This window comes from Brachypodium distachyon, chromosome 5, assembly GCF_000005505.3.
Source record: "Brachypodium distachyon strain Bd21 chromosome 5, Brachypodium_distachyon_v3.0, whole genome shotgun sequence".
NCBI lineage: Eukaryota > Viridiplantae > Streptophyta > Magnoliopsida > Poales > Poaceae > Brachypodium > Brachypodium distachyon.
The window spans coordinates 25453594-25470669 of NC_016135.3; the positions used below are offsets into that span (position 1 = coordinate 25453594).

General features: G+C 44.8%; 2 protein-coding genes across 6 annotated transcripts; both read right to left on the reverse strand.

Annotated features, from left to right (window-relative positions):
- Nucleotides 1-1465: 1465 nt before the first annotated feature.
- LOC100844529 (acidic leucine-rich nuclear phosphoprotein 32 family member B) lies at nt 1466-3209 on the reverse strand. The gene is made up of 3 exons (XM_014895716.1): nt 3117-3209; nt 1687-1903; nt 1466-1563 (listed from the first exon to the last, which is right to left on the reverse strand). Exons 1-3 carry the CDS (start codon nt 3207-3209, stop codon nt 1466-1468), a joined length of 408 nt encoding a protein of 135 aa, XP_014751202.1.
- Nucleotides 1885-10139, reverse strand: LOC100844841 (UBP1-associated protein 2B). 5 transcript variants are annotated; one of them, XR_001404778.2, is made up of 3 exons: nt 8511-10139; nt 3117-3219; nt 1885-1903 (listed from the first exon to the last, which is right to left on the reverse strand). XR_001404778.2 is itself a non-coding variant. In XM_024455541.1 (2 exons), the coding sequence occupies exon 1, from the start codon at nt 10050-10052 to the stop codon at nt 8520-8522; it is 1533 nt and encodes a 510-aa protein (XP_024311309.1). In that variant the 5' UTR covers nt 10053-10139; the 3' UTR covers nt 3774-4489; nt 8511-8519. The 5 variants fall into 5 exon arrangements, 2 of the variants coding, with proteins under 2 accessions (XP_024311309.1, XP_010240494.1); XR_002960807.1 differs by lacking the exons at nt 1885-1903; nt 3117-3219 and adding exons at nt 3774-4284; nt 4437-4489; XR_002960806.1 differs by lacking the exons at nt 1885-1903; nt 3117-3219 and adding exons at nt 3774-4287; nt 4437-4489.
- Between the last annotated feature and the right edge of the window lie 6937 nt (nt 10140-17076).

The following is a 17076-nucleotide window of genomic DNA, read 5'->3' on the forward strand; positions in this document are numbered from 1 at the left end:
GGAGTGTTCTAATTTTTTAGAATTCCTTTTTTTCAAGGAAAATTTGAGGAGTTCTTGCGTATGGTATTGTTTGATCGTTCGATTAAGAGCCATAGAGATTTATCGTATAGATCACGGTGCATGCAATTTTAGGGGTGGATTTCTTCGAGTTCAACCTCATAAAAAATTGGTTTTCCTTTATAGCAGCATAACAATCACCTAACTTTTTAAGAATTTCAGTAACATGTTTATGTGTTCCCAATTATTGCAGTATTTAACATGCCATGGTATCCAGCTTATGATTCATACTTGCTAGTTCAAATATCATGCTAAAAATGTTGATTTAAAGATTAAATATTTGAAGGTTGAGCTAAAATGGAATCCTGTTTGCATCCCTAATCACGGGGCTAAAATACGGTGAGAAAGCATGATAGTTGTTGTGAACCAAACGCCTTTACCAAGTTATGACAAATATTTGGTAAAAAGAACACGCATACGCTCACAATACGTGCGCACACTCACCCTTATGAATGCATACACATAGACCCTATTCCTATGAGCATCTTCAAAAGATTGAACATGCAAATCTTGAGAGATTGGCGAAGTCACCGCCTCGTTGTTGACGGTACGTCATCTACCACTGAAAGAATAGCTCAAGTTAAAATCCTGGAATAATTCAAAAAAATGTGACACGCATGTCAAGTCAACCTGGATAGGCTAATTCAACCACAAGGAACCAAGCTACCTGAGTTATGACCAATTCAGAAAAAGATACTCAGCTGGTCCTCACCGTTAACCAAACATTTTCTAAACTCTCGTTAATCAACTCAGCTAGTCCTCGCCATAAGACTGATCGAGTAATATTTTGCAAACAAGTACAGTACATAACCCTGCATAGTTAGATCCATGCCATCCTCAGCTTAATCTATGTCATGGCGCAGGCTGTGATCAGTGACACCGACCGATTGGCATCAGTCACATAACTTTCTTGTGTGATTTACCTCTCATGCGAGCCTTTATCTTTTCATAAGCAACACCACGGTTTTTGATGCCAGGCCTTGCTCGTACACAATCCTAACCATTACTCCAGAAAAAAACATTACTCCACTGGTGTTCAGGAGATATCAACAGTGTGATTTCCCTTTGTTGTAGGAGTTATTACGCTCAAAAATAGAATTCAGAACGATGCTAAGAGAGGCGAATCCATAATTGCAGAAAGGGCCGAAGGTGACAAAGAGTTGACATATTCAATCTTGAGGCTTTCGCCGCTCAGGTAGAATTATGTTAGCGAAACATCTGTTCAACTCCATGGAAACAAACAACAATGACACAAAGTTCCCTCTAATCGCTTCAAATCATAAATCCTACAAGCCCACACATTCTGATCGTGTGGGCCGTTTTCAACTCTAAGGGAAGTTTGATTCCGAGAACATGACGAAACCAGGCACACCTCTTCGCATGGTAACTAGGGCAGCGTCCAAGAGCTTCACTTCTTCCTCTTCTTTGGGGGCTGGAGCGAGTCTTCATCGTCATCTTCCTCCTCGTCCTCGTTGTCCTGATCGTCATCTTCCTCTTCTACTCCATCTTCATCATCTTCACCGGCATCTTCATCATCATCCTCATCCTCATTGTCATCATCGTCGTCGTCGTCATCATCACCACCTCCTCCGCCCTCCTGCTCCTCCGGTTCTTCCTCATCCTCCTCACCATTCTCCTCACCATCACCTATTTGTTTCTTCTTGTTATCATTGCCCTTAGCATTGTCATACTCCTCTCCTTCTGAGATTTCCTCTTCACCCTCCGCAAAGTCACCATCATCATCCCCATCATCATCATCTCCATCTTCATCGCCAGCATCAGTAGGAGCAGCTTCATCGCTCTTCTTTCCACCCATCTTGAACTCAGGGGCACAACAGATAGTATCCTGTACAATTATTACACAAATATAGTTAGTCAGAATGCAAACATCTAGAGCAAAGCTTTAAAATACTGAAAAAGTAAAAAGGATTAAATGAAACAATTTCTTCTTGTGACCAACAGCTGGCCACACGCCTAAACACAAAATGGCTCCAAAATTAAATAGATGCGATTGATGTATCTACTGAATGCAAGATGCCGCCTGCTTACCAAGCAGATAAACCAACGTTGTATTGCTGCTATATTGTTTTTGGCTGGAAAGGAGCAGAAGCTTGCATAACCTGATCTCACTACGAAATTCCCCGGTGGATGTTTCAGGTTTCATTTCTCCAGTCACATGGGTTCAAACCTGAACATTATATATAGATCAATTTACCTGACTTCTCGATCTAACACCGATTACCAGAACAATCAAAGATGGCCGTTTTCATAATAACCTGTCTACAATGTTCATCTGTACGACTCATGTAAAGCCAGAACAAACATGGACAGTGTTAGAAGAAAGTGTGACCTAGTAAAAATAACTCTAGCCAAGGGAAGGGAGCCCACTGCAAAAATGATTACAGGAGGACTCCCTTGTGTTGCAGTCGCGAGCACCGACAGTAAGTAAACAGTACACAGACAGGTGGGACCGTGTGGCAACAACTTTCGCCATCAAAGAAGTCTTCATCACACTTAAGAAAGTGATTAATCTTACCAAATCACTCACTAATCATGCTGCTTACAGGTTAAGCAACACAAATCCGAGTACTTCCGTAGACCTACCCAGGGAAGGTATCTAAGAACGAATATTCCCATAGCCTATGGGAAGCGAATATTCGGGCCCTACAGTCTACTAGGGGCAAGGAGTTGTAATAAAGAAGCAACGACAGGGCGCTTTCTTTTATGCCATGCCACGCGGGGCCCACCTGCGCGGAACTCAAACCCCGAGCTGAAAACCGCAGCCTAAACCCAACACACAGTTCCGCATCCGAAAAGCACAGAAAGCCAGAACCATACCTCGCTCAACGGTACAAAAGCAGCGTTGAAGACTTGAACTGAACCACCCTGATTTTTTTTTTCTCGTAAAATAAAATAATACGCACGCTAGAGATAAAATAATTCGCACGCTAATTGAGAGGGGAAAAGACAAAGCAGATATTTAAAAGAGTAAAATGACAAGGAAGAGACGAGATGCATGTATGACTCATGCGATATTTGCGGTTAAGGGGTTCATTTACCTCGGCGCCGGCGGCGGTGAGCAGCTCGGCGAGGTCGTCGTCGGCGCAGGCGTGCAGGGCTCCGGGAGCCGCAGGTTCCATGACGGTGTCCATATCTCGACGGCTGCAAGGGGAACACGTGGACAGTCAAAGAGGATTTACAAGACGTCAGTCGGATGGGGGTTATACCGTTAGAGGCAACAACAACAAACCTTAAAAACCTTGGGTACATTTTTTACTTTCCCAAGGCGGTGGAAAAAGGCATGCGCCCGTCAGATTTTGTGTACCCTAATTTTAGCAAAAATCCATGCTACTGCTTCTGCTAGGCCGCAGAAGAGAAACAGAACTACCAGTCGAAATAAGAAAGAGAGAGAGAGAAAAAAAAGGAAGAAGAGAAAGCAGAGCACAAGACATATTTTCTTTCAGTGAGAGAACCTGAAATGGGTAAACTCTACTGAACACACAAACCATGGCAAGCTTCTGACTTTGCAGGTATGCGTGTAAAAATCTCATGCGATAAGCTCGGACCCTAAAAACTTGTGCATAAAACAACAACCTTTGAACAGAGGCTAACAGAAACAACACCGGATTTTATGATTATTATTCTAATAGAAAGAATCGAAGATGAGTGGAATTAGGGTGAGGTGAACATAATCCTAGAGAGGCAGAGGGGTTTACCTTGTCCTGAGGAAGCCGAAACTAGGAGACGCAGATCTGTGGGTTTCAGGAAGATTTGAGGGCTCAGCGGACAGACAACTATGCCGACGACTCCATTGGAGAGGCAAGAGGAGAGCAGAGAGCAAGTGAGGGATAGGGAGCGGGGGCAGAACGGGCAAGAGGAGGCTGCGACACGGGCAGGGCAGGTGGTGGGCGCAGGACTGGCGTGGGCAGCGACGGGTGGAGGGCAGATAGGTAAATTCTCGGCTATTTCCGGGGATCGAAGGGAGATTTTGTGCTTTCTCGGGGTCTGGGCCGTGAGTCGAGAGAAACTGAAGGATGATCAAACGGCTGGCGTCGGGCAGGGAACCCACGTCACATCCCCACCGCACGCGTTCCGGTCGTCGTCACCCGAAGAGGGCGGCGGACCCCAGAAGTCAAGTCCTGATACCCGAGTGCCTCATGGCTGGCTGGGACCACGTCATCGGCTGCTTGCACGTGACGTGTCCTCTCCTCGGCCTTCTGCTACACGCTGCTGCACGTAGCAAGTAGAGAGAGAAGAAAAAAATTATGATGGGCGGAGAAACTTTGAATACCAGCGGCTCGAGTAGGTGAGCACTGAGCACCGAAAAAGGCGAGGACACGGCCCAATAGATGAGAAACACGATATGGATGTACACCCACCTGTTTCGTGACAAATACCCGCGTACTCGCTCCAGGGATGCACGCAGGACAGCCTTCAAATCAAAATTTTGACAAATAATTAGAGTAACAAATTCGTAATGGCCTAGGAGAAATACACTGTTTAGTGCGCTCGTTTCTGTTGTCCAGCACGATCGCTGTTAACGCGCAGAAGCACGCGACCGCTAACAAAATCGGAGTAGGACGTAACTCTGGATAAATAGGTCTGACGACGTCCAAACTGATAAATAAAAGATTACCACGAAATACACAGAATGGCGAGGAAAATGGGGTCGCGACGGCAAGAAGCAAAGAAAATTAGAAGTGAAGATTAAGCAGCATCAGTAAAGCTTCAAAGTAGCAGACCACTTGCGTGCTGGATGCTGGCAAAAAAGTGTCTGCAGGTTAGTGGGCGAGCGGGAAATCAGGTATAGGATTCGTTTGTTCTGTAGGCTGGGAACTTTCTACGTCCGCTGATAAACGTTCAAGTCTGGCTGAGAACCACCGACGGTTCTTTCACATTACAGAAACTCCACTGACATGGACCTGACATAACCTCGAAGAGTAAAGGTACTGTGTGACCTGCTACATGTTTCTGTCGCATGTAACCAATTTGCAAAATATAAAAATTCAGCTGTGTCGTCAAACTGCACTTTCAGGAATACCAGCAAACAGGTACATTTTAAGCTCTTAGGAAAAGCCGGGGAACCCCATTTTCAAAAAACTAACACATACAAACATAAGCATCAGAAGCAACGCAAAACCTTACCTTGATTGTCCAGAAAAGAGTACGCAAGGCGTAGGCACACCCCAAAATATTGATTCTGCCCCCACAAAAGAATTGGCAAGGATGCTAACAACCTGTTTATTCCATCTACAAACTTCCAGCAGAAACTGCTAAATCACATTCTGCCAACATAAGAACCTTGTATGTACGAGCATGCTAAAATGAATATTCAACTTCTTGAACAGACAGGATGACATTAAAAGCTCAAGGAAACTTGCTCAAGAGGTTTTCAAAAACTTATAGCGAAAAGGATCTAATAGTAGAATGGCAATTTCTGTCAAGTGAGCAACACATCATGTTTAAGAACATAAAAAATGATAGAGAAAGATAGCAATGGAGAAGTCCTCCAAGGGGTAAGTTGTTCCCACTTCACAGCGTTAGCAAAGTAACAAGTATGTTTAAAACAACATACTCCGTATTATATATAACTTAAGAAAGGAATTGTTAGATATTTATACCGCGCCCATTTATGCACAGCAACCCAGCAACCCTTAATTAAAATTATATAGCACTAAAAAACTGTAAAGCCTGTTGCCACTTGTAACTTCATAGAAGACATCAGGGATATAATTGGTAACATGAATTTTTCCTTTTTAGATGTGGCCAACCTGGTAATCTTTCGGTACTGGTGGTTACTAATTACTACTTTGGCACTGAAACTTAAGTTTTTTTGCAAGTAATAAAGACATAGCTAACGGAAGGTAATTTAAATCATAGTACACACTTAAAAAACTCAACAGATAGGCACAAACAGCTTTTATTTACGTCAACCTTGTGGTACCACGGGGAGGCCTGAACTCGATCCATGGTCGTCTATATGGAAAGCAGGTCCAATTTTGAGAATAACGTAGCAAATTAATAGACTGCCGTGGATTTCGAGTGTGCATTAACTAGTACTGACAAATTTATATCCTGGTACAAGCCTAATATCAGGCATCCATCCTGGTATATGCAAGCTCCTTATGGACTCAAAGCATAGTCGTAGTTAAATCGCAATTTGGCACAACATCAAACAGAAAAATAAAACCAGTAGCTAAAAGAAAAACTACTGAAGAACTAATAATAGCTCACAGTGGAATCCTTAACCACAGCCCATCTATAAGCAGAAGCATTAAACTTCAAAAGCAACATAAAATAGCAATCATATAAATTTTATAAATCATATCACAATGGTGTGATTAAATTCATTACTTCGGATTCTCCTAATCATGGTGGGAAAATATACCTACCAATGTTCAACAATAGATCTCCAAATACAAGAAAACCTCATTCCGCTCCTAGGTATTCAATTCAATTAATTCAATTGAAGTCCAAAAACTATTCTACTGGGATTTGGATTTGATTCAATACATTTCGAGCCTGAATTTTCCAGTTTGGGTGTCCATCGGGAATTCGGGATCAAAACTTTGATGAACCAACAATGCCAGTCCAACTGTCGAATAGAAGAACCAGTACTCTAATCTAAGAGCCAAACTCCAACCCAATAAACAACTCACTCTGTAGGCACCCTGTCGATGAAGCACGAAAGACCAAGGATGAGAGGGGACATGGGAGAGGAGCAGAAGCACACACGAGAAGCTATGGTTTTGTTTTGGCGATACAGCGAGGGGGTCGCCTCCATAGGAGAACGGAGAGGGTGACTCAGGAGAATGGAGTGGAGGTTGTGCTTGCTAGGAGGCTTGCCGAGAGAGAAGAGGTGGCGAGGGAGATCGAGGTCAGGGAGACTCACAAGAACACTGGCTGTTGCTTCACATAGACTTCGATCACGCTATATCACATCTCATGTAATTTGCTATATAATCATCAATTCCATTTCCAGTAGCAGCCCAACATCCTTGCCAGCAGAGTTGAATTCCAATTCCGCAATTCGAAGGCTAATGCCCGGCAACCAAACAAGGTGTAACATATATTGCATTGCACTTCAGCACACAACAGAGCAACATTAACTAACAGCAGCTTCATACGGTTTCTACGGGGTTCAGGCTTTGGCAGCACATAAGACAACAAAAGTTCAATCCACACTAGCAATACAAATTACAAACCCAAGATAGCATAGCTTAGCACTAAACTCTATTGATGTTTGGACAGCTTAGTTAAAATCAAGATCATCAGCAAGAACACGGAAGCGGAAGAAAAGGTCAAATCCTTGTAGATCAACATCAATAAATCAAAACAGAATAATCATTAGATTTAATACTCCCTCCGTCCAACAAAGGATGTCTCAACTTTGACTAAATTTGAACGCATCTATACACTAAGTCATGTCTAGATACATCCAAATTTTGACAAACTTGAGACATCTTTTGTTAGACAGAGGGAGTAATTGTTTTTAGCTAGTTGATCAGCATATCCTAACACAAGCAATTAACCTTATCCAAAATTTGGTTCAAGTAGTGTCATTCAATAAAAAATGCTACACAGGCATCCAATTATAAAAAGTGACAGCATGAGGGGTTGCACAAAGAGACTGAAGGAAGATGAAAGAGCATGACTGCTAAGCTTGGATCATATAGTACAGTTCAACAAACTTAATTTGCTAATAACATGCCTTGGAGAGGACATGTTGCTTATGATCACCCTCCTTAAATGGACATCACAATTTCAAGTTATAATAAACGCATGACACGCTTGAAACCTATTCTCCATGGATACAGGACAACACCAGACAGTTTAAGAAGCAAGTTCCAAGGAGAGCAGAGTTCATAACATTGAAGGTTTAAAAGACCACAGCTGCCAAACTCAACCTCAAGCCAGAAATTTCGAGGATGACTGCAAAAGATATGGGTATCCCATACCTCCAAATGACATTGCAACAGCAACCAAAATGACTTCCAAGTGCCCAGAAACCATTTCACATCACCGATAAGATCAGATAACAACCCAACGAGTAAACTACAGACATTTCAGTACAGGAAACCAAACCATAAGTACATGATGAAGTTGTAAAGGCAGAACTACATAATTGGGCAATAAATCGTCATAAATACTTCAAGAAAGCTCCTTCTGCAAATACCGCCTCGAAGGTATCTGATTCAAAAGCATCTGACAGCAAAAGCCAACAGCAGGAACCCTTCCGCAAGACTTCAGCACCAACATAGATTCAAAATCCATCCGAATGCAAAACCACATGAACGAACCACGAGCAGCAGATGCCAAACTAAAATACAGTGAGAAACAATCAGAAAGCTATACAGAAAAATCATCAAATCACAAAGAATGCATAGAGAATGAAAGAACTCAAATCAATAGTAAATGTGGGCATGAATGGAAGAGGTTGTCAGTTGATATACCTAGAGCTGTCAATAGCCACCCTGGAAACCAGTACCACCAATCTGGGAACTTGGCACTTGACCCTGCCCAGCAGCTCCAGCCTGATAACCAGCACCAGCAGCGGCTGCTGCAGTAGTACCTGTCTGGGAAGCTGCTTGGCCAACCTGAAACCCAGCAGAAGTCTGGAACCCAGGTGCCCCCTGAAAACCAGGAGCTCCTTGATATGCTGCAGCTCCCTGAATACCTGCTGCATTTGGAAAATTGACACCACCAGCTGCAAACCCCTGTGTCCCAAAACCTTGAGCTCCAAAACCAGGAATGCCAGCTGTGTGTTGGCCCCCAGCGCCCAACGCGGCAGCAGCAAAAGCTGGATTTAGTGATGCGAGCATAGCTGGGTTCTGGATCGCTGCTGCCATCATGGCGAGCATTGCAGTATTTGGCTGCGCAAACGCCTGTTGCTGCGCACCCATTCCCATCATGGCAGCTTGCTGAGCGAACCCCATGTCATGAACAGCAGTAGCACCATATGCTGATGTATCATATGGAGTAATGGCAGCAATAGAAGGTACGGCCATCTGTGCAGAAGCCGTGGTGGCATTAGGGTTAGCAGCACTGGTGTTCATCCCAGGTGTGCCCTTCGTCCTCCCATCTATAGCCTTCTGAATATTGAGCATCTTGCCATCAAAATTCCTCATGGGCTCCTCCAGGGCACGCCGGGCACTCTCCACAGACTTGTAAACAAACAGCGCAAACCCCTTAGGTTTACCAGTGCTCTTGTCAAAACCTAATGGCCCCTCCTCAATCTCACCAAACTGCGAAAAGTACTCGTAGAGGCGGTCAACATCAACATCAGCGTGCACGTTACCAACAAAGATTTTGCGCGGCATGTTGTCGGGTTGCGAGGACGATGTAGCAGGAGCGGTATTGGTAGCACCGGGGTTGGAGTTGGCGTTGTTGTTGGAGCTAGGGTTCTGGGACTGGGACTGGGAGGATGGGGGCGCAGGACCAGAGGCAGCGAGGTGGCAAAAGGCAATACGGCCGCCGATCTGGAGCTGGGGGCGGCGGAGGGCGCGAAGTGCTGCGGTGCGGGAACGGAATAGGACGAAGCCGTAGCCCTTGGATTTACCAGATTGCTTATCTGATATGACGCGGCAGTCCTCTAGGTCGCCGAAGCGGGAGAACGCGGAGCGGAGGTCCTCGGCGCCGGCGCCCCAGCCGAGGCCGTGCACGAAGAGCTTCCTACTCGCGGGGTCCGTCTCCGCCGCGCGCCGCACGGCCGCCATGGTCGCGGGGCTCGTCTCGGCGGCCACGCGGAGCAGCGCCACGAGCTGCTCCCTCGACAGCGGCTCGAGCAGCTTGGTGATGTCCTCCTCGTCATCCCCGTCGGCGCCGTCCTCCTCCTCGGCGGCGGCCTCAGCGGTGGGCTCCGGGGTGTCGTCGTTGATGGGGAAGTAGATGGTGCCGCGGGGCTTGAGCTCGGAGGATGAGAGCTCCTTCAGGTGCTTGGCGACGGCAGGATCGGCGGCGGACTCGGCCGGATCTGCCTTCCGCTTCGGCGCCATGGGGGGAGGGAGCTAGGGTTTTAGGCGCAGGAACGGGGAGATGGGGAGATTGGGATTTCCAGGCACGCAGTCGCTGCCGAGAGGATTGGTGTTGAACTAATAAACGGTGGAGTAGCGGCGGCGCCGAACAGCCCAGGAAGATTTGGGCCGATTTAGGGTTTGCCATGTGGGTGAAGCCCGTTACAGTATGCATCGTGAGTGTTACACTCGAGCCTCCCCGCCATCCCAAAACATACTGATCTCGGTAAAAGCATGAAACTCGTTATCTAATTACCTTCACCTGACAGACTACCGACTCCATTCAATAATTCTTATTTACCATTACAGAGAAGGAAGCATGCGTGCATGGTTTTTTGGCGCGAAATGTTGGTGTCCAATTCAGCAGTGACGTTTCTAAGAAAAATCCTTACGGGTCCACAACGTGCATGGTTTTTTGGCGCGAAATGTTCATGTGCAACTTAAGAGTAGTATTGTTATGAAAGCAAATTCGATGTTTTTCTACTATGATGTTTTTGTGGTCCCTAAATTTCCGGTGATTTTCATTTCTGTTCCTAACGCAGTCCGGATAACATGGCTCGTCTATATGATATGTTTTCTCGAGATGCTCTTCCTCACTGTTATGTCAATGCACTTCACCGCCGACAGCATTGTCTTCATCGTGCTAGGCTAGACCTGCTGTGGCTTAGATATCTTTACCCTCTCATAGCACCACGTCGCCCTCTCCTTTTCTGAATTTGATGTCTGCCTCACCGACATCATGACCACAACATTGACTTCATCTCTTCCACCACCGTGATCCTCTTGGGCTCCAAGAGCAACAAACCCCTTAACATCGTCCTTTCCACAACTGTCCCTACTACCTCCTCTCGTCGCCATGCGCTCGAGCAGCCTCATCGATGTTCCGCCAGACCCCGTCGCACTCAAGGATCGACTATCACTCAACCTAGTGTGGCTCCCGCCTCGTTAAATCTCCATCGATGACCGCCTCATTGGTTCCTTCTATGGGAGCGGGGCAACAATCTACTCCACCCACCACCCACCTCTTGTTTGATCAAACACACCGGCTCAGCCTTCTAGGCATTGCTAATTTCAGCCATGTTGTGTCAGACGCATCGAACGGTGCACGCTCAAGGACCCAGCGTCAGACGGTGCCTTGTTGTTTATGGTCGATGGATTGTACCCTTCCTTCTCACCCAATAACAAGAGGACCACCTTCAGCTAGCTACCGGACATGTACATGGTGAACTTTTTGATGGCTTGGGTGGCCACCGAAAAAATCTCTGGAATGTGTAACTTACGCGATGGGATTGAAAGAAGAAGTGAGTCATATACACTAGCATTAGGCCGAACTTTGCAAACAAGAGCACAAAGGTAGTGGATGGTGGTTGTGACCCTCGGTGATGACCACGTTAATGGCGGTTCTCAAGTTTCCATCGGAAGCTCATCACCAGAGGAAAAAAAAAGAGAACACGATTCTCGTTGCAAAAGAAAAAAACGACGTGTGTATGCCTTAGTGTCGCTAGTCCCTCAAATTTCCTAGGGTGCATGTAAATAGCAAGTTATAATGTGTTTGCTATATTTTGCAAATAGATGCACTATAGTGGCGTCATATTCAAGTTTATACCGCACATGGCCTCTTTCCTAGAAACATATCCCCTAAAAATAGTAAGTCATTTATGTTTTAATAAAAAGTGTTTCCTTTTTCGAAAAGCTACTCTTTAGAATGTAAATTTGCACAGGCAGACAATATTTTCATATGTATACCAAAGAATTCTACTTTTTTTAGAAAAGGAGGTTGAAACCACCGGCCTCTGCACCGAAGAATTCTACTGCTAACTTACAAAAGTGAAATATCTGTAACATTAGCTTGGCTAAATCGAATTCAGCTAACACATAAAGTCAGAGCCTTAAATGTACAGAGGGGTAATGTGTGCATATGCATATGGTCAAAAGCATAAGGAATCTACTCATGAGCTGCATTATTCACTATTCATTATCTTCACCTATAGTCAGCTTAAAGGTGCATAAACAACCGGATGCCAGCCTTGGTGACACATATAGTGTTCTTCTCCACGAGGTGAGGTTTTGTGTCCCAGCATGCGAGCACAAGGGGAGCCTACCAACCTTGCCTCGTGCCTGTCCAAATAAAGAAAATGTAAGGTAGAGATGACATGGGCTGCTCCATTTGCTGCATACACATTGCCCAAATTATTGCTCTGAGTGGGACAAAAGGCAGAGTATATACATTTAGGGCAAGGCTGCCCCCACCAATTTCACACTTTGTTGGAGCAATGGAACCTCCATTCCTGTCCTTCCAAAAAATATCCCTCCTTTGTTAACAAAAGGCTATGATTCCATTGATGTACATATTGATCCCAAAGAATTGGGTGGATCCTGGCCCTGGGGAGTCACTATGCTGAACTGTTCTTGCAAAAAAAGAAAACTACTGAAAGAACCGAAGTCTTCATTCAGATAAGAGGGTAAACTAAGCATCTATCAGATTTGCCTCAAAAAAACATCTATTATGTTGTGCAGAATTCTTGGTTCTTAGTTTATACTCCCTCCGTTCTTAAATTCTTGGCGTGGTTTTAGTTCAAGAATTAAGAAAAGTATGGTACACAAAAACATGTTAATACTGGACTCCGCCTGAATTGGTTTACCAGCAACCACTAGGCGTAGATTGCACCCAATAATTGATGGCCCTCCAGCTACTTTCATCACTGATAATGATAATAAACCAAAGTTCCTAGTTGCTACCAATATGGCCCATGCAAACATGCAATGAGCACGCGTCACTTTTGGTGGCCATTCTGTATGTGTATATCCGAGCAGGCATCGATCATCTCATATCGTCAACACCGTCTGTGATTGTTTACGAGCACGCCGGCCTAACGGATAAACATGTTGTTGTTCCAGAAATCCAACCTACCGAGAGACCAGCTTGTTGGAAACTCTGGATGTACTGAATAAGTCACATATGGTGCAAATGCAAAAGTTAAGTCAAAAGTCTGGCTTCCTCTTAGATGCGACACGAAATGTCAAGAGATAATACTACTCCTACCACACAGTCTGTCTTAGATGAACTTGCATCTCCCTCTTGAGATGCCAAGTCTCTATGATTGGATATTTTTGTTAAAGGACTTTCTTTTAGGATTGCCGGTTCCTTCGGAGTTTTGCATTTGCACACTTTGATAGTTAATTCCAATTTAGGCCACCTATTTGTCGTGAGTCCACAATATGTGCCATATTTTAGAATTTTGACCACCCTGCACAATATTTTGGATCTATATCTCCAATTTTGCGCCATATTCTATTTTTGGTAGCTAGCCTTGCAGTGCTTTTATCACACCCCAATCCTATGCACTTCCAATCCAAGTCAAAGGGGGGGAAAGACGCGGCGACACAAAATTCCTGCCGTTATTAAGCTTCTCTTGGTCCGCTCTCCTCTAAGCCCTAACCCTTAGCATGCATGCTAGCGACTAGAACCGATGAGTTCCAGACCTGGCTCATGCTAGTTTGAACGGTGTATTAATTGCCACACAATCGCGCCATATATGGAAAAGGTGGGTCCGTCTAGGTCTGATCCGTTGCGAAAATAAAATGTGGTGCATGACTATTAGTAAGTCATTGTGAACAGGTGGTCCCAATCGGAAAGAACTCACACTTTAAAGTAGCACTCCCTCCATTTTTTTAGGGCAGATTATTTATTTCAACACATTCCCGCTTGGTGATAATTGAGTAATTGCCTCCTCGTGCGGATGTTGGTGCATTTAATACGGATACAACATATCTCCTCGATCTTCCCTTGATTGTAACTGTCAAAGTCGCATACCGCTCTTTTTTGCGCGAATCACACTTGCTAACGCCCAATACCGCTTCGGGCATGTCCGTGCCAACGACGCCAATATTTGTGTACGTGCCTACAACCCACTACATGGCCCATGCAAAATTGTAAACCGACCACCTCCCTTCCCTCTTATTCCTACTATGTTCCTATAAATGTGCCATGAACCATTTAACGAAGCAAATCTCTTCCTTTTGTTAATCGTAACATGCATGTTCCAAAGCCATGGTGACTTTTGACATGCCTCGACCAAAGTATGACGGTGGTGGAGTAGGAGTAGATCTCGGCAAGCTTTTGTACGGAGACGACATAGTAGCCGGTGATGTTGTGAATTCGAGTTTGATATAATTAAACAAGAAACTTGTGTGTAATGGTAGTGATGAAGGTACACTTGCATGTTAACTTAATTTATTCGTTGATTGATCCAGATTTTGAACCTTCTTTTGATTTCTCTGCATGCTTTCTCATACACTGGAATTAGTCAATCAAGTTATCGCCCGCGATGTTGTCTTCAGCGAGATATTTGTCGTTCTTCTGCAAGCGGTACAAGGAAAAAGTTTGCTCCTCGTCGGTGACACGCTTCACGTCCACTTCTTCATTACCAACATGCCACAGATCGCCCAACTGCATATGCCTCTATTTGGAGTTGATGACCATACCATGGTCCCGCACGTCCACTTCTTCCTCCCCTTCTCACCTCACCCTCTTCCTTCCCATGTCCTGAAATTCCAACCCACCTCTCCGATGAGGCCTCCTTGTCACCATACACTACCGTTGACTACGAGGCATGCATTAGCACTATCCGATCCGGTACTATACCCCTCGATCTAAGGCTGGTGGCACCAATGTTGCCCACCAGAACACCGATCATTAGCGCTATCTAATCTGGTACTATACCCCTCGATCTAAGGCTGGTTGGCACCAACGTTACCCACCAGAACGCCGATTTGCCTCCGAGGATGTCCTCCAGTCTCGTTAAGACCTCTTATTTTTTACCCGATCCCCATCAGTTTAGAAAAAAGGCATGAATCGCAGTTCATTTTTCTCTCAGTCTCTCCCAGTTCAGAGAATCTAGAGGGAATGCGAGTGAAGCGAACAATCCTGAAGAAAGTTTTTTGCCCGGTGCTTTCACTTGAGAAGAGCGTGTTGCGTCACTGCTTTTCTACATGTCAATCAATCCTGGAGGACACGCACGCATGAGCCTTGACCATTCATGAGTAGGACCTGTCATCAGGACTAGCCTCGCTCTCAACTTTGAAAGTCTTTTGCTACAAATGTGAATAGCTTAGTCGTGTCGGCCATCAAGAGTTTTCCCTTGCAAAAAAGAGGCGGCACCATCGGCGGTCCGTTTTGCAACGCACGGTCAGAAAAGTGTTTCCTCAAAAACCAAAAGGAGAGAGAGATGCACGACCGAAAGCTAGAACAACCATTTGCCCGATGATCACCTCATGCATGCCTGTTCATTATTCTCAGTTCTGACCGGGCTAATTTGGTCGCAATTTGTCATGGCTCACGTACCTATACGTTGGCCTCTCATTGACATAGTGACCCATTGTTGAGCAACTTGGAGAGATCGATCAGTGGAGTAGCATAGCACCGAGGAATCATTTTATGCCTCATGGTACAAACCAGTAGTCAAGTTCCATTCTCTCCACACACACACAAAAAAAAAAAGATCACGGCAAGTTGCAACTAGCCAAAAGCCACCACAGCAGCACTCTCCATCGTTAGCTAGCAAACTTAGGCCACATCTCCTCACTCATCATTCATCAACACTCTCCTAAGACGATATAAAGCCAAAGATCCATTCTTGCTTTGGGAGCCGGGGATCGGAAATACTATGTTTAACCTCCACTTTTTGTAATTGAATAGCTTATCGCCGTGCCCAGCTCTTTGCCTGATTCTTTTGATCCTAAGAAGCGATGGCATGCATTGGACAGGTTGGTGTGGTAGCGATACGTATGCAAACTCTCCAACAAATTAAAAAAGGCAAGCGAGAAAGGACACTGTGCATGCACCTAGGTGCACGCACACTCGCTTGATTTGAGAAACGTGTGAATTTTCAGATATTTGGATATACCTTGTTGGATGGATGTATCTCAAATCTATAGAAGTTTTGAGCCAAATTTGTGTTTTCTTTTTCAGTTGTGTCAAAAAGTAACCCCCGATCGAATATTCCTAGCTACGTACGACACAGAGTGCTACCCTGACCAAGGTTGAAAATTTAGTTTTGGACAAAATTTTGGTGCCCACCGACATGACCGAGAAATTTCGTATATTTCGGAATTATAGAATCATTTTTGGATTTCGGTGCTTGAAATTTAGCAACTTTTTTTTATCAAAATTGTAGCAGAGCATAAATTGTCCAACACAAAGTTCACATTAATTGCTCGATTCTCATTTGAAAAAGAAAAATAGCATATGGATTTTAAGATAGAGCAAGTTTGCACAAGCTATTTTGGCCGGTCTCAAATTGTAGTCAAGTCGGTTTATTTATTCTATTTACAGAAAGGCTAAAATCTCGAGGGCCACCGAAATTTCGTTGAAAACTTACCAGGTAAAAGATAGAAATATTTCACCGAGGTCAAGTAATAATCTCTTATTCGACCTGATCAATCTGCCGTCTACGTCCTTGCCTGCGCTACCAGGTCACGGGATCCAGGGTCCCGAAAGAAGCTGAAATCGTACAGAAAACATGATGAACATCGAAAAGGCAGGGGCAAATCAAAAGGCAGCGCTGCGCTGGGAGGACGAAAAAAGAAGGGCGCAAACCGATCGATGAAGCCAAAAGGAAGGCGATCGATCGAGGCTTGCTAGCCAAAAGGAAGGAATCGTGCAGCTACCGGCCGGTGACCATCGCAGCGCATTCAAGAAAAAACAAACTGAACAGCAGCGTCGACGGCGACATGCACTAACACCTTAAATATCATTAAGATTAACCGATGCCATTAACGTTTTATAGGTTCAAGTTTCTGCATGCACGCACAGTAAAAAAGACCACATCCATCCATCCATCCATCCATCCATCCATCGATGATTGCCTCCGCTTAATTGTATTGCACCACTGATTAATCAATCAATAATCGACCCTTCCTTGCTAGCTTAGCTATAGCTAGTGCTTTTATCTCTTATCTTCTCTCCTTCTTTAGGTTAAGCCGTCGAAAGGTTCCTCATCTTTTG

Bases quoted from the DNA above. Each gene is read 5' to 3' on its own strand.
- LOC100844529 (XM_014895716.1), bottom strand. From the start codon at position 3,209: ATGGACACCGTCATGGAACCTGCGGCTCCCGGAGCCCTGCACGCCTGC. The intron at 1,904-3,116 runs GTAAATGAACCC...ATAATTGTACAG, and splicing joins TCACCGCCGCCGGCGCCGAG to GATACTATCTGTTGTGCCCC. The intron at 1,564-1,686 runs GTGAGGAGGATG...AAGATGATGAAG, and splicing joins AGGTGATGGTGAGGAGAATG to ATGGAGTAGAAGAGGAAGAT.
- LOC100844841 (XM_024455541.1), bottom strand. From the start codon at position 10,052: ATGGCGCCGAAGCGGAAGGCAGATCCGGCCGAGTCCGCCGCCGATCCT.